The 24,438-nt window shown below is 47.0% G+C and overlaps 1 protein-coding gene across 1 annotated transcript; it reads left to right on the top strand.

Annotated features, from left to right (window-relative positions):
• Positions 1–13,857: 13,857 nt before the first annotated feature.
• Positions 13,858–18,370, top strand: SOSTDC1 (sclerostin domain containing 1). Its single transcript, XM_036761669.1, has 2 exons — positions 13,858–14,107; positions 17,484–18,370. The coding sequence occupies exons 1-2, from the start codon at positions 13,858–13,860 to the stop codon at positions 17,897–17,899; spliced, it is 666 nt and encodes a 221-aa protein (XP_036617564.1). The 3' UTR covers positions 17,900–18,370.
• The last annotated feature ends 6,068 nt before the right edge of the window (positions 18,371–24,438 follow it).

The raw sequence follows: 24,438 nt of genomic DNA, 5'->3' as shown, positions 1-24,438 counted from the left end.
TGTTTTGTCCCTTCTGGTCAATTCTGGGCCCAGCACATTGTCCACTCACAATGTCTGTACCACCTTTGGGTCTACAGACTTCCCATCCCCCCCTTGGCTTCCATGATGCCACGATCTCCCACCCCTCTCCATCTCCCCTGTTTCATTCGCTAGCTCCTTTTGTGCTTCCCCATCCAATGTTGGTATTCTCCAAGGTTCTGTCCTTGGCCCTCTCCTCTCTCCCTAGGCCAACTCATTCAATCACATGGCTTCGGCTAATGTTTATCTATTTCCAGCCCCAAACTCTTTTCCAGACTCCAGATTGGAGTCTCCAGCAGTTGGCTGCCTCCTGGTTCCCTCAAGAATAATCAACACTTCATGAATCAGCAAGTGTTTATTAAGCACTTCTTACGTGCCAGGTACATGGTAAGAAGAGTGGCTTAGGCAGCAACTGAGAGCTGAAGAGCTAAATTCACCTAGGGAAGCTGGGAGGTAAGACCTCAAGGGCCACAAAGACATATCTGCCCATGAAATGCTGGGCATGACAAACTTGGCTTATGGATGAAACTCACACCTTCCGTTTTCTACAAGGATGCCAACTTCATGCTCAACTTTTGACCAAATCCTTTTTTTGCCTGATCCTAGAATGCCATAGGCTCCTCAATTCAGTGCCCAGGTCTCTAGGTCTTGATCCCTCATTCCAAAAGACTGCCCTGGTACTCGTGGTCTGCCCAGATGGAGATATGCCCAGTTTCAGCCTTTCCCTCATTCCCAGCCCAGCCCAGCCCAGAGAGCCCTGAGGAACAGCATCATATGGAAGTTCCATTGATGTCTCAAGCCCATCATGTTCTTAATTCAGTTTATGATTTCCCCCTAGACCTCTACCTGCCCCAACTTTCCTGTTTCTCTAAGTGGTATTGGCCAGCCTTTCTTGTTAAAATCTTGATGCTGCCTTTGCCTCTTCTCTTTTTCTTACCTTCCACGTAAAGTCAGCTACCAAGTCTTTAGACTGTGTCTCAGTACTGTCTCCTACACGTATCTCCCCTTTGATGCTTTCACCATGTGTGACCCTAGACAAATCACATAACCTCTCTGGGCCTCAATTTCTTTATCTGGCAAATGGGAGCATTAGGCCTCTGAAGTCCCTTCCTCCCATAGATGCAGGATCCTACTTCAATATTTCCAGAGCCACGTGGTGGGCTCTTGGCCATGACTGCCCTAAGTAAGCTTCCCACCTTGACTCACATGCCCTGACTTTATGGCACTTCCAGATTAATCTTTCACTTGCAGATACAATGTGGCATAGTGAATAGAGAGTTGACCTGGAGTCCAGAAAGACCTGGGTTCCAATGCTGCTTCTGACACATACTGATTGTGTGACCCTGGACATGTCACAGCTGCAGAGAAGGTACTGACCTACATACATGGAAGGAGCTCCTTGATCTGGGAGTTCCCTGTCAGTGAAATTGTGGTTCCAAACTCTCTTCCTAACTCAATCCCTACACACAGATCTGATTGCAAAACTGCTATCAAAATCTTTCAATGGGTCCTCGTTGACTGAAGTCCAAACTCTGCATGCTGGCATCCAAATCACTCCCTAATCTGGAGCAATCCTGCCCTTCCCATCTTCTCTGTCTCATGCTCTCCTTTTCCACATAACCTATACTACGGAAGAAGCGAATTGCTTTGAGCCCCCCTTATACAGCTTGCACACTCCAACCTCCGGACCTTTGCCCAAGCTGTTTCTTATTTCCAGAATGCTCATTCCACTTAACACTTGCTGCAAATTTGTCCTTTAAACCCTAGCTCCAAACCCACATTCTCCATGGGACTGCCCAGATCTTCCCATTTAATAGAAAAACTTCGTTAGACTTCACAAGACATTGTTTGCAATTTTTCTGTATTTTTTTTTTCATTTTGGTTCATTATTATCCTCATGTGTTCTTTTGCAATGTGAGAATTAGGAAGCCAGGAAGAGTTGACTTCAAGCACGGTCTCTGGTGCACGTTGGCTCTATGACCCTGGACAAGTCACTTATGTCTCAGGGCCTCAGGCACCTCTCTGAGACTGAAAGTTGCAGATGAAGTGCCAATCTGCATCCATAGCAAGAGAGTCCTAAACCAGTGAAATCACAAGTACAGACCTCCAATTCTATTTTATCAATCAACCAATAAATATTAATTAAGCACCTACTATGTGCATTATGCTAAGGACTAGTGATACAAAAAGAGGCAAAAGAGCTTACAATCTAATGGAGAGGGGGGACAAGCAAACCAATAGGTACAAACAAGCTACATACAGGATAAAGAAGAAGTGATTCACAGAGGGATGGGACTAGGATTAAGAGAGGCTGGGAAGGCTTTCTGTAGAAGGGGGGATTTTAGTTGGGACTTAAAGGAAGCCAGAGAGGTCAGTAGTTGGAGGGAAGGAAAGAGCTCCCCAAGCATGAGGGCAAGCCAAGAGATGCCTGGAGCTGAGACATGGAGGGTCTTGTTGGTGGAGCAGGCAGGAAGCCAATGTCAGTGGATCAAGGAGTATGTGGGAGGAGTAAGGTGTGAGAAGACTGGGGGGGGGGGGTGAGGAGGGGAGTGGGGTGGGGCTAGGTCATGAAAGACTGTAAGGGTCAAACAGAGTATTTTGTGTTTTATCCCGGAGGCCATAGAGAGCCACTGGAGTTTACTGAGGAAGGGGTGACACGGTCAGACCTGTACTTTAGGACATTTTCTTGAGCGGCTGAAGAGAGGATGGACTGGAGTTGGGGGAGCCTTGAGGCAGGCAGACTATCAGCAGCTACCTCAGTACTCCAGGCACGAGGTGATGAGCGCCTGTACCAGGGTGGGAGCAATGGCAGAGAAGAGGAGGGCGTGTGGTCAGGAGATGCCACAAAGGTAAAATCGACAGGTCTTGGCGGCAGATGAGAGACAGAAGGTGAGAGATAGCTTGTGCACAAGTCCTCTCCCTCTCCTATGTCCCTGGACGCAAAGTGCTCTGTGCACGATAGGTGCTTAGTGATGTCTGCTGGAGACACGATGCAGAGGACAGAGCTGTGGATCTGGAGGCAGGTGCGACATCAGTTCTGATCTCAGCCCAAACACCTGCTGACTGTGGTGAACTGAATAAGTTCTTTCATTTCCTTGACTATAAAATGAGGGCAAATAATAGCCATACTCCCTACCACAAGGGGTGCCATGAGTAACAAGTCTGGTGATGTTCTTGACCAACGGGAGCCATTATCATGTATTTGTGCAATGGGGTGTAGGAGTCATCAGTTCCTGCTCAAGGTTCCATATTCTTTACACCTTAAGGAAGTTAAAGGTGCTGCCCTGTTTGCCCTGGGAGCCTCTTTACTCTCCTCCCTCTATCTCCGATCAGCTTAGAAACTAAAGGAGAAATGACAGTGGCCACACAGACCCAGGGGATCTGTACATTGAATTCAGGGGGATCCACAAACTTGGACAGAAAAGAAGGCACATCATTCTTCCTACTAACGGCAGCGGGTAGTGGACAGGAGCAGACCCAACACTGGACTCAAAGTCAGGAAGATCTGAATTAAAATCTTGTCCCAAACATATAACAGCTGTATGACCCTGAGCAAGGCACTCAGCCTCTGATTGCTTCAATTTCCTCATTCGTAAAATGGGGATAAAAACAGCCCCTATCTCTCAGGGCTGTCGTGAAGATCAAAGGAGACATTTGTGAGACACTTAGTGCAGTGCCTGGCACACAGTAGCTGCTTTCTAAATGCTTATTTCCTTCTCTTCCCTTTCCTTCCCACACTTGGAGCAAAAATAAATCACTTTTTCCATGAACAAGCTCAGGGAGGCATGGAAAGATAAGAGCTCATATGGAAAAGAACTGAAGGTTTTCAGGTTAAGACAAATCAACAGTGACAAGCCAGAAAGAAGACAATGGTATTTGTAGTTTCTAACCCTGAATGCATTCCTAATCCTAACCCTACATTAAAAGAGGCACAGTATTCAGAGCAAGGGAGAGAGGCGTCCCCATATACTCTGTCCTGATCAGATCACATTTCTGGGCTTTTACTCAGTTCTGGGCAACACATTTTATGAAGACCATTAAGTTAAAGTGCATTTAAAGGAGGGAGGTCAGGGGAGACTTTAAGACCATGACATTTGAGGACTGAGTTGCCTTTAATGGGGAATTGAGAAACTGGGAAGTTTTTGCCTAGAGGAGGACATGGTACATAAAATGTCTCCCCTCAAGCATCCTAAACAGCTGCCTTTCCTGGCTATCTTTTCAAAATCAGAAAATAAAGGGAATCTTTTGAGAGCTTTCTCTTCTCCCCATCCCACTTTCACTCCTAGCCCATTATGCTCCAACAAGTGGCTCTTATTCTAATCAAGGTCTAACCTCTACTTGGGACCTTTATCCCTATTCTCTTCCATTTCTTCTAACAGCTTGCCTCTCCAATGGTCTCCTTCTACCCCCCTTAGTCTTTGGTCTCTCCCTGTCTACTGGCTCCTCCTCTGCTGACTATAACAAGCATCAGTGTCTTCCAGTCTTAGAATTCTCTCATTTGGCTCTCCCATCTTCTCAAGCCACTCTCCTACATCTCTTTTCCCATCATTCTCCCAGAGTCTATGAGGGTTTCCTCTGGTTCCCCTTCTCTTCTCCCCCTCTCCTCTTGACATCATGTAATTGTATTTCCATCCCTATCACTCAACTCAAATTATTCTCTTCAAGCTTATAAACCATGAACTATGTATGATGACTCCTCTATTCAATGTTTTCTTCTCATTCCTTGTCCTTCTCTTCTGCAGCCTCTGTCATTGCTCACCCCATTCTCCTCCTAGAATTCTCCCCTCTCTGGGTTTTCATGACATTGCTTCCTCCTGGTTTTCCTAGGTATCTAATCCTGCTTTCTCAGTCTCTAACAACCCTTTCTCCTGTGCAGCATGGGTGTCTCCCAAAGCCCGGTCTTGAGCCTTCTCTCTACAGCTTCTCCCAGTGGCCTCATCAGCTTCCATGGGCTCTGGGAATTCCCTTATGCATCTGACTGTCAAATGTACACACCCAATCCTCATTTCTCTCTTGAGTCCCAAATTGTTGGATGTCCCCAACTGGAAGGCCCATAGGAGTCTCAAACTCAAATTGTACAAACCAGAAAAATACATCGTATTTATTCCCAACCTTACCACTACTCCCAACTCCCTCATTTCTGCTGAGGGCACCACCATCCTCCCAATCAGCCAATATGGCGACCACAGAATCATCTCTGACTCTCACTATTGGTCATCCCCCACATCCAACTCTTGTGTTTTCTCCCTAGACAATATCCCTTCTCTGAGCTCTCATAGCTATGACCCGAGGGGAGACCCTCATCACTTGTTAGCTGAACTCCTGCAGTGGCTTCCCAGTGGGCATGTCATCTCTATGCAGATAATAACAATTAGTAAGAATAACTAACATTTATATAGCACCTACTATGTGCTTCCCGGTCCTAGGTCTTCTCCACCCACTGTACCACCCAGTCATCCTAGCGCTCCATGCACAATTGCAGTCTCTCTCTTGAAATATAATGCCACAGCATCACCTTTTGGACATCTAACTGGATGCCCCATTGGCATCTCAAAGTCCCCATGCAGTGTGAGAAGACTGAAAGAACACTCCCGTCTCTGTTACTTACACCCAAGAGACTTTGGATGGCGCCAGGGCCTCGGATTACAAACCTGAAGACTGAAAGGGTTGGATCAGACAGCCTTTCAGTCCCTTCCCCTCTGATTTACAATCCTCTGTCCAAAGCAGACATTAGTATCTCTCCCTCTTTGGAACTTTCCTGTTACTGTTGGGGGCACCCTCCCCTTCCTCTTCACCCCAGCTTGCAGCCCCACATCAGCCTCCCCTCATCAAGGTCATTCACTCTATATGCAGATCAGACACCCAGACTGGTCCTTTCTACCCTGGCAAGATGGCTCCAGAAGCATCCTTCTCTCCATCCACAAGTGCCTCCCCACCCACCCCCCCGCCCCGACACAGCTCTCATCACCCCTTCCTTGGAAGACGGAGTCACCTTCTCACTGAGCTCCAATCTCTCCCCACTCCAGTCCATCATCCTGCCAGCTGTCAAAGGGACTTTCCTGAAGTGCAGATCTGACCATGTCACTGCCCCACCTTACAGTAAGCACCAAGGTCAGATACGATGTTTTGCTATTTGTCTTTTAACCCCTTTATGTCTGGCCTCTTCCCACTTTCTTAAACTTTTCTGCCCTTGTGTATTCCATGATCCACCTACACTGCTCATCTCTCATCTCCATGCCTCTGACCTTTGGGCTCCCTCTCAGCTCCCAGGCTCTCCATCCTTGGTGCCCTTGCTAATGAGTTATTCCTAAAGCAGAGGCCCGACGATGTCACCCCTGTCCTCTAGGACAGTATGTGGCTCCCTATTGCTTCCAAAACAAAGCACATTAATTTAAAGAGCTTCCCAATCTGGGCCTCATTGACCTTATCATTACTCCCTCTCATACTTTATGTTCCAAACACACCGGCCTATTTGCTTTTCCCTGAACTCATCCTTCCAGTTTCTGCCTTTGAATGACTTCTTGCAAATGACTCGGCCCAAGCTGTTCCCCCTGCCTCAGAGAAGTCACCTCCTACATGAAGCCTTCATTATCCCCATAGGGCAGCTAGGGGGTGCCACAGTGCACAGAGAGCCAAGCCTGGAGTCAGGAAGACACATCTTCCCGAGTTCAGATCTAGCCCCAGACTATTCCTAGCTGTGTGACCCTGACCAAGTCACTTCGCCCTGTCTGCCTAAGTTTTCTCATCTATAAAATGAGCTGGAGAAGGAAATGGCAAACTAGTGCAATATCTTTGCCAAGAAAACCCCAAATGGGGTCACGAAGGATTGGATGTGACTGAAATGACTGAACAACAGCAAAGTTGTTGTTAGTGGTCTCTCCCTCCTGTTAACATGTTGGACTAAGTGTGCGCTGCTTGGCCCCAGAGCATGGGCCTAAGGATACTGGGGGAATGTTGGAGAGGGTAGATGGCAGCTTCCTTCCAATCCCAGCTGTCTCAAAGCACCAACCTTAGCTCAGTCATGACACCACCACCAGGGTCTCTCCGGCCACAAGCATGGCCTTTCTCCTCCCGCCCTATTTGGGCCCAGTTGGATTCTTCTCTTCCTCCAAACTGGATGACCTTCAACAATGTAATTCCCCCCGTGGACCTCAGTTTTGTCTTCTGTAAAACTATGGGGTTGGACCAGGCGACCTCCTAGCTCCCTCTCAGCTCTGAGCTGGGGATTTTTGTGAAATATTTTTTAAGAGAAAACAAGGAAAAGAGGAGGAAGGGACATTTCACTTTCATTAATAGTCTGTCAGTAATGAGCATTTATTAAGAAACTACTGTGTGCCAGGCTTTACAAATATCATCTTATTTGTTCCCATGGAAGAGCCAGGGCTCCTCCCTGGACCTATGGTGTGAGGGAAAAGGCTTTCTGGATAAGAGTGAAAAGGCTGGTCAGGAGAAAGAGGATTGAAGCTTCTTGGAAGGGCTTTTGGCTGTGTTTTGAATTATATGATTATTTCTCTGGATCAAAGAACAGGTTGGCAGACACTTGTTAAAGAAAGCACTGAAATCCTGCCAGGATTTCCAAACAGATCTGCTCGAGAGAGAATAACTTTTAAGAAATAGTTATGATAAAGCATGTTAGCCACTCTCTTCCTTGGGGAGGCAGGCTTGCCCTCAGTCAGAGGTCAGAGGGTGATGGCAGTGACCTTCTCCTGGGCTCTCTTGGAAGTCTCAGGCCTGGGAAAGACTGAGCTTCATGGAGAGGCGCCTTGTCAGGGCTCCAGCCAGGCCTGGCAAAGCATCTGGAGGGCACGTCACCCCTGGGTGCGGCCGGCCATGCATAGCTGAACTGAGCTGAGCTTGGCTCCGCTTGGGAAGCTGACTCTCTCCCTCTGACTACCAAGTATGGCAGTGTAGTGCCTGTCGGACCGGGAGCTCTCCCCTTGGGTCCAGAAGACCCCACCCAGCCTGGCCTTCCCCTTGTCTGTCTCCTGCTCCTCCCTGGCTCCTTGTCAGAGACATGAGGCTTTCCCTAACACTGGCCTCTGTATAAATCCATTGGAGAGTCAGGCCCAGGGACAATTTATACTGTGAGTTGGTGTAAGATGAAACTCTCCCCAAAAGACAGTTTCCAAGTGAGCCCTGTCTTCTCTGATTGAAGCATCACATTCACACTTTCCCCGAGGGCCCCTTGGGAGCATGGACTCAGAGCTGGAAGACACTCAGGAGTCACCTAGTTCAGCTCCTCATTTACAGAAGAAGCCAGCCGTGGCCAGTCCCTTCTCCAAGATGGGATTCCATCCCAGGGCCGGTGACTCCATTCTCCCTCTGTTTCCAGAACACCAGGTTTTCATTTTAGAGCATCCATTAGAAAAAAAAAACAAATTCAAGAAAACAAGAAACCAGAAAAATGTTTGACAAGAGTTCTCACATTTCTCTTATCCCCTCCTCCACTGTTTCCTTTCTATCTTCTCAGCCTCTCTCAGTTTCTCTCTCTCTCTGTCTCTGTCTCTCTCTCTCTCTCTCTCTCTCTCTCTCTCGCGCTCTCTCTCTCTCTCTCTCTCTCTCTCTCTCGCTCTCGCTCTCGCTCTCTCTCCCCCTCCCTCTTTTTATCCGAATAGATCTTAGCCAAGTCATTTCCCAGCTCCGGGTCTCAGTTTCACCACCTGAAAAATGATAGGATTGGACCAGATGATCTCCAGGGTCCCTTCTGGTTCTGAGTCTCTATTTCTATGAAACATTTTAAGAGATAAATAAGGAAAACTGTATATGTGAGCATTTCAGTTGGGCACACAGCTAGGTGTCACAGTGGGTAGAGCTACGGACCTGGAGTCAGGAAGACTTGAGTTCAAACCTGACTCCAAACATTTACTAGCTGTGGGACATTGGGCATATCATTTAACTTCTACATGCCTCAGTTTCCCCATCTGCAAAACGGTAATAGTAACAGCATTTCCCTTCCAGAGTTGTTGTAAAGAGGGAAAGAGGATGGGAATAAGGATTTATCTGGCACTTACTGTGCGAGGAAACTGAGGCAGAAAGAGCTTAAGTGACTTTCCCACAGTCACATAGCTAGTAAGTATCTGAGGCTGGATTTGAACTCAGGTCTCCCTGACTCCAGACCCAGAGCTCTGTGTGCTGTTGAGCCCCCTCGCTGCCTCAACATAAGATGGATCGAGTGATTCGCAAAGCTTAAAGCATTCTCTAAATGTTAGCTATCATCGTTGATCGTTGTTTCATTTTCACCAACAGAAAACTTTCTTTCAGCTCATCCCTAATCTTTCTGGAATATTTTCTCTCCAAATATGTATCTCAGCAACTCATCCGTAACCTGGAGCACCAGGAAGCCATCTCCAATAAACATGCCATAAAGGAGCTTACTTAGATAACCTGCCCAGGGTCCGATGGCCACTGCGTCTGAGGGTGGACTTGAACCCAGGTCTTCCTGGCCCCAAGGCTGGCTCCCATCCACTATGGAACACAATCACCCCCTGGGGGTCATTGAGACCCAAAAATAGAGGCTTCGTCTCATTCCCATGTCTTGTCTAAAGGCAGTTAAAAGGCTTTTTATTCAGCTAAAATACTTATATTTGAAGATCTTAAACGAGGCAGCCCTCCCAATCTTTATCCACAGTTACTGTTTATTATTTGACTTGCATATCATTTGATTGTGTTCTAAATTCTTCTATGGGGCATGATGGGAGAAAGCTGCTTGTGTGATCAATGAGAAAACCAAGTCAAAATCAAAAGGCCTTGAATCAGTTGAAATACCTATAGGACCCTGAGCTAATATGTCAGAAGGAAAGAAAGAGGGCTGGGGTCTGAGGATGAGCCCTTTCTGGTCCTTTAATTCATTTTGTTTACTCCTCACATTGGTTTAGACATGGCCAGGGAAGGCCGAGAAGCACAAGTGTGACTGGGTCACTACGGAAGGCGAGGCTGACGAGAAGTCAGGAGAGACCTGAGTTCATGAACCTTCCTTCCCTTGTGACCCTGGTCACTTACCTCTCTTACCTTCAGGATGCACCTCCAAAGTAATGATGTTGATACCCATGCTACGGACAGACCTTCAGGGCTATTGTGAAAGTTACTTAAGGTAATATTGGTAAAATAATTTATAAACTAAAAATCTCTCTGCATACGTTATCTATTTACAATGACTGCTGTTTGACCTAACATCAGAGTGAGCATGGCCACCATTTGCTTTAGTAGAAAGAAGTCTGGCAACTGCAGATCAGAAGCCCCTGAGTCATCCTCTCCAGGCAGGAGACAAGACAGGGAGAGGTCATTGTAATAAAGCATCCTTCGAAGACCTGGGGACAGATACCAATGGCACAGGACAAAAGTGAGATACAAAAGAAGAGGTAAAGAGTCTTGAAGTGTATTTCTTCAGAACAGAGAGGAGAGGGGAAGAGATTATTTGGGGGAAGGGGGGGCTATATCCAAACCAGACGGAGAGGTTCTAAGGGTCTGGATTGGAGATGCTAGAGCAAGCTTGGCATTCCAGAACACTCCTGAGGTACACAGGGAGAACTGAGCTGTGAAGGAAGGAAGACATCAGGCAGAGTCATCAGCTCCAAAGGCACCTCAGAGTTGAAGGATGTCCCAAGAAAAGCTTGTTTCTTTCTCCACCTTCCTCTCTCCATTCCTGTTTATCCACAGATACTAGAATCTATCATGCTGTTTCATTAACTTAATGTTTCCAGTAACCTAAAATCTGCCTCAAATACCAAAAGGACTGAGGTTCAACTAGAAATAGGTAGGAATGTTCATTTGGGCAGAGAGACCAATCTCTGCTTAAATGTTAGGAATTTTCCTAACTGGGGGCTCAGAATGATTGTAACAGCTCATAGCTATTTGTCTAAAACAAACTTTCTAAAGGTGGAGAGGAAGGACCAACATGGACCTTTGGGACAATTCTGTTGCCCTGATGCTTAAAATGAATTATTACTGTAATCCTGTTATGATGCTAATATCATGAGTGAATTCTCAGTAACATTGAAGGGGGGATCCTCTTTCAACAGTAAAAAGTTTGACTTCTCTCACATTAAGGTGAGATACAGTCAATAGACAATCAGAGTTTCCTGGTTCCGTGGCTAACTCGCCTTCATCAGGTTGCAGAGTGTGTGTCCCTCCTCCCATGTCTTCCACTTCCACAATCCTGCCATCCAGCCATTGTTTCTGATGAGAAAAGTTTGTCAATTGACTGCCCTTTGGATCGCTCCATCATAGTTGTATTTCCCCAGACACCCCTTTCCCTAGCCTCTGGTCCCATACTTGTATTGTCTCACCCATTAGAATGTGAACTCATTTGAATATGAGCAGGAATTGTATGGTTTTGGCCTTTAAATGCCCAGTGCTTGGCATAGTACCTGGCACCTAGATGAGGCTTAATTGCTGTTTTTTCATTAGTTCTGTAGAGCCTTTGAGATTAATAATAGTGACCCTACTTAGGGACTTCATTGGCAACATTTCCTCAATTATTACCAGCCTTATTGATGGTCGCTGCTCAGAGAGAACCAGTTTCTCCAAGGCTGCTATCTCTGCCCATTCCCCCGGGTATTCACACGGATGTCATAGCACTCTTTGGGAATGTTCCTTGGCAGGAAAGTTTGAGTTTGTCTCACTCCAGTGGAGGAAAGGTATCAGCGGGTCTCTGTCAAAATCAGAGGGGGGATTGTTGATTGCTTTCCAGTGGCCTATTTGCAGAATTTTGCCAAGGGCCAGCAGGTGTGATGTGATGGAATGAAGCTAGATTTCAAATGAGAGGTGCCCTTTTTGACTTGGTCACTTAACCCCCAGTGTGACCTTGGGCAAGTAACTTCTTGCTGGGCCTCAATTTCTCTATCTGTAAAATGAGGAGATTGGATTAGATGATTTCTGAGCTTTTCAACTCTAAATGGATGGTCTGTTATTAAAGGTTCTTAAAGAAACTATTTTTTAAAACTCTTAGTGAAAATGGACAGGTTTCCACTTCCCATCCTAACTATACACGATAGTGCACACTAGTAGGTCCAGTGCTAAGCAGAAAAGAGAAAACTAAAGTCCTCATACCACCAGGCCTTCAGCCCAGCAGCCACTCTGGGCCCAACTATGGGCCCAACTAAACAAAATGGTCTTCACCCTGCAGAGCAGATGTTCTCCACAGCTGGAAGGTTTCCGGGAGCAGCTGGACCTTTATGACTTTTGGAAAGGGTTGGAAGAAGAGGGTAGGGCCTTTATCCCTCGAGCCTCCATTTCTTTCTGCTCTCCATCAGAAGCCGAAGGATTGTACATTGGTGGGGCAGGGGTAGAGATGGGGGATTAGAGTCTGGGTCCAGACTTCTGAACCTCTTCCCAGATATTCACTCTCCCTGTCTCTGGGCCAGTCAGCTTCATTTTCCTCCTTTGTTAAACGGATGTAACAATTGTACCTCTCCTGCGTTCCCACCCAGAGTCCTGGTGAGCCTCAAATGAGAGGATGTATAGAAATAACTGCAAAGCTTGAAGAGCTAAAGAGAGGTATTATGAACTAATACTAAGGCGGCTATCCCAAAGGAAGCTGGAATCTGCTTCCCTGCCATGCAGTGGGATTGTGGATTTGAATTTGGAAATTAATTCTGGACATCACAGACAGACTTGGAAGCTCAGATGAGGACATGAGGTGCACAAAGGAATAGGATCCCAAATCCTGTACTACAGGGATCTCCAAGGCCAGTCCCCTCGTTTTCCAGATGAGGGAACTGAGACCGAGAACCCAAGAATGATTTGCTAGAGGTAAGAGGGGCATCGAGTAAATGGCAGAGCCACGAACTGAATTGGGGTCCTCTCACTCCCTAGCTTGCCCCGCTGCGCTGTGCGGCCAGATCACCGTTGGTCCAAACGAATGCACGCGGGATGGATTGTCCTCTTTATTCCCAACAAAGGATGGGCGACAAATGACCGAGCGCGCACCATTCTCGGAGATCAAAGCTGGCCTACTGCCAGGAATCTGGAGGCAGTTTTGATTTGTGTACACTGAACTTTTTAAAAGTCGGGTCTTAGCAGTCCAACTGTGTCTAGTTAACTTGGAGCTTTTCGGCCATCCGTCTGACAGCCTCATCCTGTAGATACAATTCCGGGAGGGCTTGGGTAGGGGGCCCTTGGTCTGATGGCTCAGCCGAGGAGGGGAGAGGACAGAGGGGAGAAGAGAGGGCAGAGTGCGCCCACAGACGTCCCAGAGAATACAAGGAGGGGACAGGGGCGGGGCGGCTGTCCCTCGGGGCGCATTTGGATCGGAGGCTCCTCCTCTCCCGCTCTCCTCCAGCCCACTCTTTCATTGGTAAGATGCATTTGCCGGGTCACGCCTGGAGAAAGGGGGTGGGGGCGAGGGGGGGCAGAAGGGAAGGAGTTAAGGAGGAAGGGAGGAAAGGAGGGAGAGAGGGCTGCTTGCCCCCTCTCCCCTTCTTCCAGCAGTAGGGCCACTTTACACCTGAAGGCGGGCCAGCGCCGCCCCGCCCCCTTCGGCTTCCCTCCCCCAGCCCCCCGCGTCTCTATAAATGACGCGAGGCAGGCGAAAGTTCCCACTTAGACCGTGCTAGGCATCGGGCACACGGGTCAAGAGAGAGGGAGGCAGGAGAGGGAGGCGGGCGGATAGACGGAGACCCCATGTTAAGCCAATCAGACGGGCAGTGAGCAGAAGGGCACAGCCAGACGCGCAGGCCGGCAGGGAGGCAGGGAGGCTGGGAGTGGAGGCTGCATTCCGCCCTCCTGTCCTCCTGCCCTGTCGCCCTCTGGGTGGGCTGCCGCCGCCTCCGCCTCCGCCCCCGCCGCACTCTCAGCTCGTCCCGTCCAGTGCCGTCTCGCCCGGTCTCGTCTCTGATCACCATGCAGGTCCCCACAGTCCCCGGGGCGCTGGTGCTCCTGGCGTGCGTCCTTGTCCGAGGCGGCTGTGGGTTCAAGAACGACGCCACCGAGCTCCTGTACTCGCACGTGGTGAAGGCGGCTGCGGGGTCATCTGGGGGAGCCCAGGCTATCGGCCTCGGCGGCGGCGGGAACAGCAGTGCCCTGAACCAGGCTCGCCACGGCGGCCGCCTCCCGGGCAGCAGTGCGACCTCAGGGCTGGACGCGCGGAGCAGTAAGTGCGGGCTGTGTCCGGGGGCAGTCACTGCGAGGGGCTGAGCCCGGCAGGAGGAGATCCTGGGGTGGGGTGGGGGGGATGTGGGACAGACCCGGGGTGTGTGTGGCGAAGCCGAGGGAAGTGGCCTGGGGCCGCTCTCAGCCGTGACTGTAGGAAGGCAGATGCAGGACTGAAACCCGGGAGCAGTAAGTGCGAGGCGGCGGCGCAGGCATTTAGGGTTCCGAGCTGCGGGGCAGAGGTCTGGAGCTGCCCAGGAGAAGGTGGGGACCTCCTGTGTGGGCACCCCCCGCCCCTGCCACCCGGGCTGCCTAGGCACTGTCTCCCGTTCCCGCCCACATCTGGGGATGGGTCCTTAAGCGCTCGCGGACCCCTTCTGGGAGTGATCTCACTGCGTTTAGAAACCTGCATTCCTTGTTGAGGACTGACAGCGCCTAGAACACAGAGAGGGGCTTTGTAAGCTGACTCCGGGACAGCGTGTGTGGGGAAAGGGTGGTCTGGCCAGGCACTCCCCCTAAAGAACTCCGGGTGTGTGTGTGTGTGTGTGTGTGTGTGTGTGTGTGTGTGTGTCCGTGTCTGTCTGTGTATGTGTGAGAGTGTGTGTGTATGTTTGTGTCTGTCTGTGTATCTGTGTCTGTCTCTGTATGTGCATGTCTGTGTCTCTGCGTGTGAGTGTGCATGTGTTAATTATGTGTGTGTGCGTGTGCTGGCATCTCCAGTGCCGACTGACAAGTGCAAATTCTGGTGGAGCACCCTGATCCCAAGAAGAGAACTGCACCCACATAGCTGCACAAAATCAACATTTCTTTCTTCTTTAAAAAATAATAAAATGAACTTTGCTATAAACACTCGTTAATTCCTCCACTTAGTCTCTCTATCCCAGGCACATTAATACAACCAGAAAGGACAGGCTAAAGACATCTGACCATAACTGTGTGTAAAGTAGGAGGAGAAAAGATTGTTTCTGGGCAAGCAGAGTGAGCAGCCTAAATTGAAGCCTCAGTTTCCCTCTCTGTAAATGAGGGAGCAGGTTCTTTGTGCCTCTCAACCTGCACCCAGATGACCTTGAAGGTCTGGACCAGCTCTAAATCTATGAGTCTCTAATATCTGATGCACAAGAGGCTTGAAAGCTATCAAACAAAATAGTTTAAGGTTTTGATAATTTCAGTATAAAGGAAGAACTTTAAGGGGGAGGTTTCAGATTTTGTTTGAGTATTTAGTCCATGAACCACTTCTCTCACCTTCCATGTCTGTGGGAGAATGGGGGAGAGGGGGCCTGCCCTATTCTTCCATTCATTTTATTTCCAGGCATCCTTAGTTTTTGTTTTCACTGTCTGGGTGTGACATTCGTGGAGCTCCTGCTTGGGGGAGTTGCCCTGCCTGACCCAGACTGCTTTTAAAGAGACAGGAGACAGAGTATAGAGAAAGTCCTGCCTGGAGCCATAGCCCCTCCTCCTCCTGCTCCTCCTCCTTCTTCTCCTCCTCCTCCTCCCCGCCCCCCAAATCTATCCTCCAGTCACAAGAGAAGCTTCTACCATGAAAGTTGTAGCAAAAAAGGGTGTATGGGGGGGGGGGGAGAGGGAGGAGCGGAGAGAGAGAGAGGGAGGGGGGAAGAGAGAGAGAGGGAGGGGGGGAGAAGGGGGCCGGGGGAGAGGGGGAGAGAGAGAGAGAGAGAGAGAGAGAGAGAGAGAGAGAGAGAGAGAGAGAGAGAGAGGGAGGGAGAGAGAGAGGGAGAGAGAGAGAGAATCATGTCTTTCCACACAGATTAAGGTGTGTCAACTTTCTTGAACCTGGGTGGTTTTGAGTGCACAGGAAATCTCTGCTTATTACAAGATTACTAAGCAGGGCACAAAACATTCATCGTCAGTGAACTGTCACTGCAAAAATGGGAAGCCTATTTCCAAAGAGCCACAATAGACAAAAGGCTCCAGCATCCTATCAGCCGATGCCAGGTCCATTCTTCAGCACAGCTGCTGGAAGGGAAGCCACCTTGGGGCACTCACCTAATGAGAAACATCCTCACCCTGGTCACATTTCTGGGATGAAGGAATACCCCACAGTCATTGCCTTGTAGTTAGCTTTCAGGGTTGGGAGGGATACAGGTGGAAACCCTTTCGGAGGTCCCGAATGATTTCTAACATTTGAGCTTTCCTTTTCCATAACTTTTTTTTCCCTGCCTTGGTCTCTCCTTGACTGTAAAACCAAGGGTATCCATTGTATGTTCTGGTGCCCAAGTAATGGACATACATCACTTCCAGATCTGTTACTGTGTTAGGCTTACTGCACTGGGAACATTGGCAATGGCAGTGGATTCTGATCACCAAACAAGACTACTGATTTCACTCACTTTCTGCAAACAACATTCAGGAAATGAGCAGCATGGCTCCCTCAGCTCTGTCCTCTTGGCTGTGCTGGACACTTTGCTGTAATAAAATTCAGGATAATTGAAGTCACGTTGTTAGGCAACCAACCCTTCCTGATTTGGGCATTTGGACGTTGTCCATCACAATTTCTTATTGGCCAAAATGACAGCTTAGAAATTCGTGAGGATAAGTGTGATTCTCCAATTCAGTGATCGAATTCCAAAGAGGAGAGAGGCAGATTGAGACACGATGGATGATTCATCCAAATTCAAGCAACAAGGCAGGGCAGATTCAAGATCACCTCTTTATGGGGAGATCGAATTGTACCAAACATATGAATAAAGCACTTCAGCCAATCACATCACGTGAAGGACAAGGAGGTTTATGGATGTTTGTGACTGCTTAATGAACACACTTTTAGACATGTTTTAGCAGCTGAGCATTTTTCTTCCAGTTAATACTAGAATAAGCAATTAGGATCACAAGGTAACAGATGTAGAGCTGGAGGGATCTCAGCCCATTTAGTCCAATTCCCATATTTTACAAAGGAGACTCGGGAGGCTAAGTGAATAGAGTGCTAGATTTGGAAACAAGAAGACTTGGTTCAAATCCTACCTCAAACCCGTACTGACTGACCCTGAGCAAATCAGTTAAGTTCTATAAAACAAAGGGGTTAAATTAGATGTTCTCTGAGGTTTCTTCCCGCTCTAAGCCTGTGATTTTAAGTGACTTGCCCACGGACACACATGAATAATAAAGGCGGGGGGAGGATTGAACCCAAGGCCTTCTGGATCCAGGAGTGCTCTGTGCACTCTACCATACTGCCTCCAGCTTAGTTCTGAAACTTCAGACCCCAAGGCATTTTGTAAGTATTAGAGACATTTCGGCTGTTTCTTACTCTGGTGTTGCATCACCATCACTGGAGAAGAATTTTTGGTCTTGCAGGTTTGGCTTGGGACTCCTTCTTGTTGAGCCTTTGACCACAGCCCTTCTCCCTTCTCTGTATTTTGCAGGTCGAGTTCAAGTTGGCTGCAGAGAGCTGCGTTCTACCAAATACATTTCTGATGGCCAGTGTACCAGCATCAATCCCCTCAAGGAGCTGGTGTGTGCTGGGGAGTGTCTGCCACTGCCCGTACTCCCCAACTGGATTGGAGGAAGCTTTGGCACCAAGTATTGGAGCCGAAGAAGCTCCCAGGAATGGCGGTGTGTCAATGACAAGACACGAACCCAGCGGATCCAGCTCCAGTGCCAGGACGGAAGCACTCGGACCTACAAGATCACCGTGGTCACTGCCTGCAAGTGTAAGAGGTACACTCGACAACACAATGAGTCCAGCCACAACTACGAGAGTATGTCACCTGCAAAACCTGTACCGCACCACAAAGAGAGGAAACGGGCCAGCAAAGCTAGCAAGCATAGCCTGAGCTAGGGAGTCAGGCAGCTCTCGCCCGGGACTGATCTGTGAGCCTGTATTCTACAGGTCAAACTGCATCAAGACTGAAGACTTCCATCGCTGTGTGCTCCCTTCCGAATCTCTGCTTGTTGCTTCGGTCGAGCCAAGAAGGTCGATGATACATAAAGATCTTCTTGGGGACAATTGTTTTTCCTTTTCTGATTTTTCAGGATGGGTGTTCATGCAAGCACCATTTTTCCTCTAAACCCATCACCAAATTGAAATGTACAGGATTTTTGAAAGACTAGCTTTGCCCTTCTGTGACCCCCTCCTGCCCCTGATCTAACCCAAAAGGGGAAGAATTGGTACCATGAATTTTCACTTGTGTTTTATTTTTAGAAAGGTGCTTCACTGTGGATTTTCATGGGAACGTTTCACGAGTCAAGAAATAGTGCCCCTGTTAAGTATTTTAATGAATGTTGGGTATTTCTGCTCCACAGGAGACCTAGTGATTTCTCCAAAGTTCATGGTATGAAATCATGACTCGCATGCTCAACTCCAGTTATCATGGTATGGTATGGTATGCCAGAAATGCATGGCAGAAGCTGCAAACTGAAGCAGAATAACTATTTATTTGTCAATGTAATTATTTAATGAGCTTGGATATGTTTTTTTCCAAATGTTCATTTTTTTTAATATTTGTATCTTTTCATGTACCTAAATATTTCCCATGATTTGTGGTTTGAGTTAGGGGAAAAAATGAGTATTCATCTTGTAAATATGTAAGATAAATGTCTTAGTCTTCTTGTTATATATAAATATATTATATATTTTTCATTGTGAACCTTCTCAATAGTTTGGATTTTTTTTATATAAATGCTTTGTAAAAGCTAAAATATGTCATAGTTTTTGTTGTTTAATCTGTGCAATTCAAAGGGAGGGCCAGTGGCCTTCAACTGCGTTGACTTCTTTCTGCAAAAATAAACATGACTTAAAGATTTCTTGGCCTTGGTGGCTGTCAGAAGGTGTGTGAGTCTGCATGAATTACAGCACTTAATCTCATTAAGAAGGGGAGATTACCTAGTTGTCAGCAAGTCCCAGGAACATTTTGGTTATAGTTTCTGAGCTAAAAGGGAGCATGATGGCAGTGGGTGTGAGGGTTGGGAAAGTCTTAGGTGACTCATGAAGTTCTGTCTTTCTGTGTGTGTGAGATGTGGGAGTGGGAGGGGAAAGAAGAAGGGCAGTTTGATCACACACACTGTAGTGATTCTGGGCATCATGAAGGGATTCCAATTCACATCTTTGTAGTTCTAGTTTGATGAGGAGGTTCTTAGTCAATTTAGTTTTAAAAAATCCAAAGTGGGGCTTCACAGAGGTAAAGAGAGTAGGCAGATGCTTTTGGGGGGATGTGGGGAGAGTCAAGATTATATTTACACGGTCCCAAGGCAATAGATTCAGTCAGTCAAGCAATCTTTTGTCTTGTCCCACTATGTGGACATGGGACAAGCTAACTGAATGGGATATGGTGGAGAAAGCTAAGGACACGACAGTCTGAAATGCTAGGATCAGAACTGGAGGGGACCTTGCATGCTAACAAACAGAACCTTCCATTTTATAAAGGAGGAAGCTGAGGTTCAGAGATTGGTCAGAGGCTGAGCTGGGACTCAAATCCAGTGCTTCTCAGTCCCAATCTAGCGATCTGTTCACTGTCCCCGATGACTCGCCAGCATCTCAGAATTCAACCATTTGTTGTGTTGAGTAAAAGAAAAAAAAATCAAGATAAGGACTAGTCCAGGAATGCATGTTCGCCAGTGCTTACAAACCATGTGCACAATCTAGATTTGAGGTCAAGCTGAGATTCACACTGAAGAACACTGAGAAGTGTTACATCTTTCCTCACAGATGCACAGTGGAGTCATTTGGGATGGGTGATCCCTGGATCCTCAAGAGACTTCCTGTTGAGAGGTAACATGGTGTAGGGAAAGAAAACTAAATTTGACTCTAGAGAACCTGGGTCCATGTCTCGTATGAGCTATGTGACACATGGTGAGTCATATAATCTCTCTGGGCCTCAGTTTACTTATCTGAAATATGGACATAATCTATCTGTTGCACCTATGTCATAGCATTATTATGAGAGTCAGGTAAATGGTATAGACAAAGGATCTGAAAGCCCTTTGTGAACATCATCTGTTAGTCTTGTTATAACCCACACTGAGGAAAAGGGGGGGATGATGTGTCAGAAGGGAGAAAAGGGAGTTAATGGTCAGGAGAGCTGGGTCCCAGGCCCACCTGGGCCACTGAGTAGTTGTGTGACTAGAAGACTGACTTCCCTCTTCAGAGCCTCATTTTCTTCTTCCATAAAAGAGAGGGGCAGGACTAGGAGATCTTTGGGATTCCAGTTCCAAAATTCTAAGCAAATTACAGAATAGTAGACTGAGAGCTATCAGTGACCCTAGAGGTGATCTAACCCAAACCCTTCATCTTACAGAGTAGGAAACTGAGCCTTAGAGAAGGCAAATGACACACCCAAGGTCACTCAGGGTACAGAATTAGGATTCAAATCTAGGTCCTCTGACTCCAAATACAGAAATGCTTAAGACAGAAGTGGGGAAGGAGGGAGGGAGAGGGAGGGAAGGAGAAAGAGACAGAGGAGAGAGAGACAGAGGAGAGAGAAAGAGGGACAGAGACAGAGACAGACACAGAGAGAGAGAGAGAGAGAGAGAGAGAGAGAGAGAGAAGGAGAGGGGAGAGAGAGAGAGAGAGAGAGAGAGATTGAGAGGAGAAAGGAGAGGAGAGATAGAAAGAGAGGGACAGAGAGGGCTAAGATAGAGAGGGGGAGGAGAGAGAGAGAGAGAGAGAGAGAGAGAGAGAGAGAGAGAGAGAGATGGGAAAGGAGAGGGGAGGGGAGGGGAAGGAGGAAGGGGAGGGAGGGGAGGGGAGGGAGGGAAGGGGAGGAAGGGGAGGGAAGGGAAGAGAAGAGAAGAGAAGAGAAGAGAAGAGAAGAGAAGAGAAGAGAAGAGAAGAGAAGAGAAGAGAAGAGAAGAGAAGAGAAGAGAAGAGAATAGGGAGGGGAAGGGGAGGGGAAGGGGAAGGGGAGAGATTTTGTAAGCACATACCAAAAATCCACATCAATCATTCACATCCATTCATTCTCGCAGATCTGAAATGACCTCCTCAGTAACACTTTGCTAAATGAGGTCAAACTACTCTCTATACACTTGAAAGTAATAAAATACCTCTTCTGAGAAATAGTTGATGATCCAGTGCACCTAATTCCATGTCTCTTACCACCTGGCCCTGCCCTGGGGCAGACAGGGTTCAACTTGGAGGTCATAGGAAGAGGGCTGGGTCCCGGGGGCAACCTCAGAAGTCCAGAGCCAACCTATCATCCTGCACACCCAGCTATCTGCACCATCACGTTGTTGGGTAAAAATCTGGTATCTTGTAGCTACGACCTTCAAATCAGAGGTATCACACCCAAGTTCCCTTCTCCTGGGGGGTGTAAAGCCAACTTGGAGTCAGCACACTCTTGGAAATAGTTTCATAGCCCCTCCAAAAATCACTGCAGAACTCAAAACTGGCCCTTCGCATCCTTCCTGCAGAAATTCAGCACTAAGGAAGAAGCATTCAAACATTCCATGAGGGAAGGCTAGCTAGGACGCACCTTTCATCTGGAGCATCTGGGAGAGGACCAGCAAGGAGCTCCCTGTGCTAGAAAGCCCCATTCTCTTCCTCAGCTACGTTTCCTTCCCTGGTGAGCAGGCACTAGGCTTTGATTTTTGTTTCACTGACATCCACATAAACATAGCTCCAGGTTAAACTGAAATGTGTCGACAGATTTAGGAGCCAAGCAGACATTCTGTCACTAGGTGTGTGCATGCATGTGTGTGTGTGTGTGTGTGTGTGTGCCTACATGTTAAAAACTTGCCCAAGCATCTATCCTAAAAGACCTTCAATTGCTCAGATCTCTGTCAGCCCCACTGGGCTGCATGTTTCCTGACACTGTAGTGGGTCCTGGTGCTTGCAGGCTTTGTAAATTGTACAGCTAACATTGTGGAATCACTGCAGGGTGGTGTAGGCTGCAAGAACACCAGTGGCAAGAAGAGTCTGTGCCTTCCAGGTTTGGAAACTTGATTAAAAATAAATTCCTAGCAGTCCTGCTGTGCTAGCTGCATGCTCAGCTCCACCACAGACCAGAAGGCACATCTTTTGATGCTCCCGACCGACAGTTGGCAGGCATGCCGAGGTATTTCTCCTCTTGACAGCAGATACAGGAGAAAGTTTCAAGATTTTTGCAAAGCAGCCTATGAGTTTCACACTTCATTTCATCAGCAGTCTCCCCATTTCCCAGTACATTTCCCCCTCATATTTATTTTCATTCTCAACAGTGGCAAGAGCTGTCTGCATTAGGAAAAGAGTTTCTGAATAAATCTTTGTGAGCAAACGGTTGTCACCTCCATCAAAGGAATAGTGTCTTCACCAGCACAGATAAACAGAGCTAACGTTTATGGCTAGCTTGAAGGAGAGTGAAAATGATAAAGGACACCTAATTGATAAAGCAAAATGAGTCGGTCTTTTTGATGGAAGTGTCTTAAGTCAACCTGAGTTCAACGTTCCTAGTAGGAAGGAAGTCCTGTGACAGTGATGGAAAGAACCAACAATAAGGTTTTTGGCATCACCAACCTCTGAGTTGGCAGGACCTCAAGTAGCCTCAAGTAGCATCTAGTCCCATCTACAGCTAAACAAGAGTCCTCTACCCAACATCCCCAATAAGAAAGCATCCAGCTTGTGCTCAAGGACCTCCATGGATGGGAAAGCACCTTCCAAGGTGACCCATTCCACTTTGGGACAGATCTTGCTCTTAGGGAGTTTTTCTTTTTGCTTCCTCACAGCTCTTCCCATGGTTCTTCCCTCTTCCTTCTTGGGCCAAAAAGAACAAATCCAGTCTTTCTTCTTTTGGCTTCTCTTCTGATGCTTGAAGGTGGCCATCTTGTCTGCTCCTCTCCAGGTTCAACACTCCCAGCTCCTTCACACTTGTCCTCAATAAAATGGAAGTTCTCTGAGGGTCTTTGTACACCTAGTAGCGTTTTGCATTGTCTGATACGTAGCCAATGCTTAACAGATGCTTGTTATGTTGAATTTGTTGAATTCAAGGCCCTTCGCTGATGCTGTTTCTCTATGTGACAAGACCTCATTAAGTTAGTGACTTCTGGTCATTTACAACTTGTTGGTCTTTCTCATGGGTGGTTTTTATACAAGGAATTGCCTAGGAATTAGGAATTAGCCATCAAGGCAGTGCAGAATATGGAAGCATATAGGTTCTCACACTGTAATGTTTTGGGTTTTTTTTAAACTATCTCTAATAAATTTTATCCTTTGAGCTTTATCCAGCTTTTTATGACTATAGTTTCAGTATATTATATCTCCCTTCTCTGTAACCTTGTGCCACTTTCTCTCATTTGGGTTCATCAGCAATAAATCTAATCCTTCCCTTTCCAAATTTCTCAACTGGTAAAGACCAAAGTGAAATTTTTCCTTCTATTGGAAGAGACTTAAATGCTGCACAGAAAAGACTGCTGTATAGAGTGGTTTACTCAAACAGCATGGCTTTGGTGGTCAACAGTCTGAGCTATGTTTCACAAAGGTTGATTTAGTTACTTTCAAAGGAGTTCGAATCAACTGACCAAATTTGTCACCTCATTAAATCAGAGGGTTTTAAGCTGTAGTCTTGAACTTTAAAAAAATGATAACTGCATTTCAATATAATTGGGTTTCTTTGTTTTTTTGGGGGGGTGCTTTTTGGTGATCCTATGTATATTACTTTATGTATTCTGAGAAAGGTTCCAGAGTCTTTGTATAACTAGCAGTAGGGGCTTAGCAGGGCTCCCTTCTCCACCAAAAGAAACCAGAGAAGCAGATTTTGTTTTGTTTTGTTTGTTTTGTTTACCCTTAGATTTGAGGAAAGGCAGCTAGGTGGTGCAATGGATAGAGTGCCAAACCTGCAATCAGGAAAACTCATCACACTGAGTTCAAATCTGGCCTCAAACACTTCCTAGACTCAGGACCCTGGGCAAGTCACTTAACTCTTTCTGCCTCAGTTCTCTCATCTGTAAAATAAGTTGGAGAAGGAAATGGCAAATCACTCCAATATCTTTGCCAAGAAAATCCCAAATGGCGTCATGAAAAGTCAGACATGACTAAACAACAAGAAAGATACAATTGAGCTTTTGGACTACTAAGACCCACTAAAGGGGGCCATGACCTTTGTATTTAAGGGTAAGCTGATTCAAAACCTATACAACTGCACAAGTACAAGGTGGTGGAAGATTAGCTAGATAGTCAGTCAATAAGCACTTATTAAGTGCCTATTAAGTGCCAGTAGAAAAAGATCTCAGGGTCTTAGTAGACTAAAAAGTTCAATCATATCTGGTTTAGAAGTATGCTAGGTACAGAACAAATGCTACTTCTCTTGTTGCTTTTAAAGGGGAAGGTAGCTCTGCTTAGTCCCTCCACCCCAAATACTAATTTAATTACACACATACACAAGTATAATAAGTTAATCTGTATGTTCA

Source organism: Trichosurus vulpecula, chromosome 5 (genome assembly GCF_011100635.1).
Source record: "Trichosurus vulpecula isolate mTriVul1 chromosome 5, mTriVul1.pri, whole genome shotgun sequence".
Classification (NCBI taxonomy): domain Eukaryota; kingdom Metazoa; phylum Chordata; class Mammalia; order Diprotodontia; family Phalangeridae; genus Trichosurus; species Trichosurus vulpecula.
Note: the sequence above shows the minus strand (reverse complement) of the source record. Positions and strands in the feature narration are given on the sequence as shown.

Coding starts and splice junctions, on each gene's coding strand:
- SOSTDC1 (XM_036761669.1), top strand. CDS start 13,858: ATGCAGGTCCCCACAGTCCCCGGGGCGCTGGTGCTCCTGGCGTGCGTC. Junction 14,108..17,483: donor AGGGCTGGACGCGCGGAGCA/GTAAGTGCGGGC, acceptor TGTATTTTGCAG/GTCGAGTTCAAGTTGGCTGC.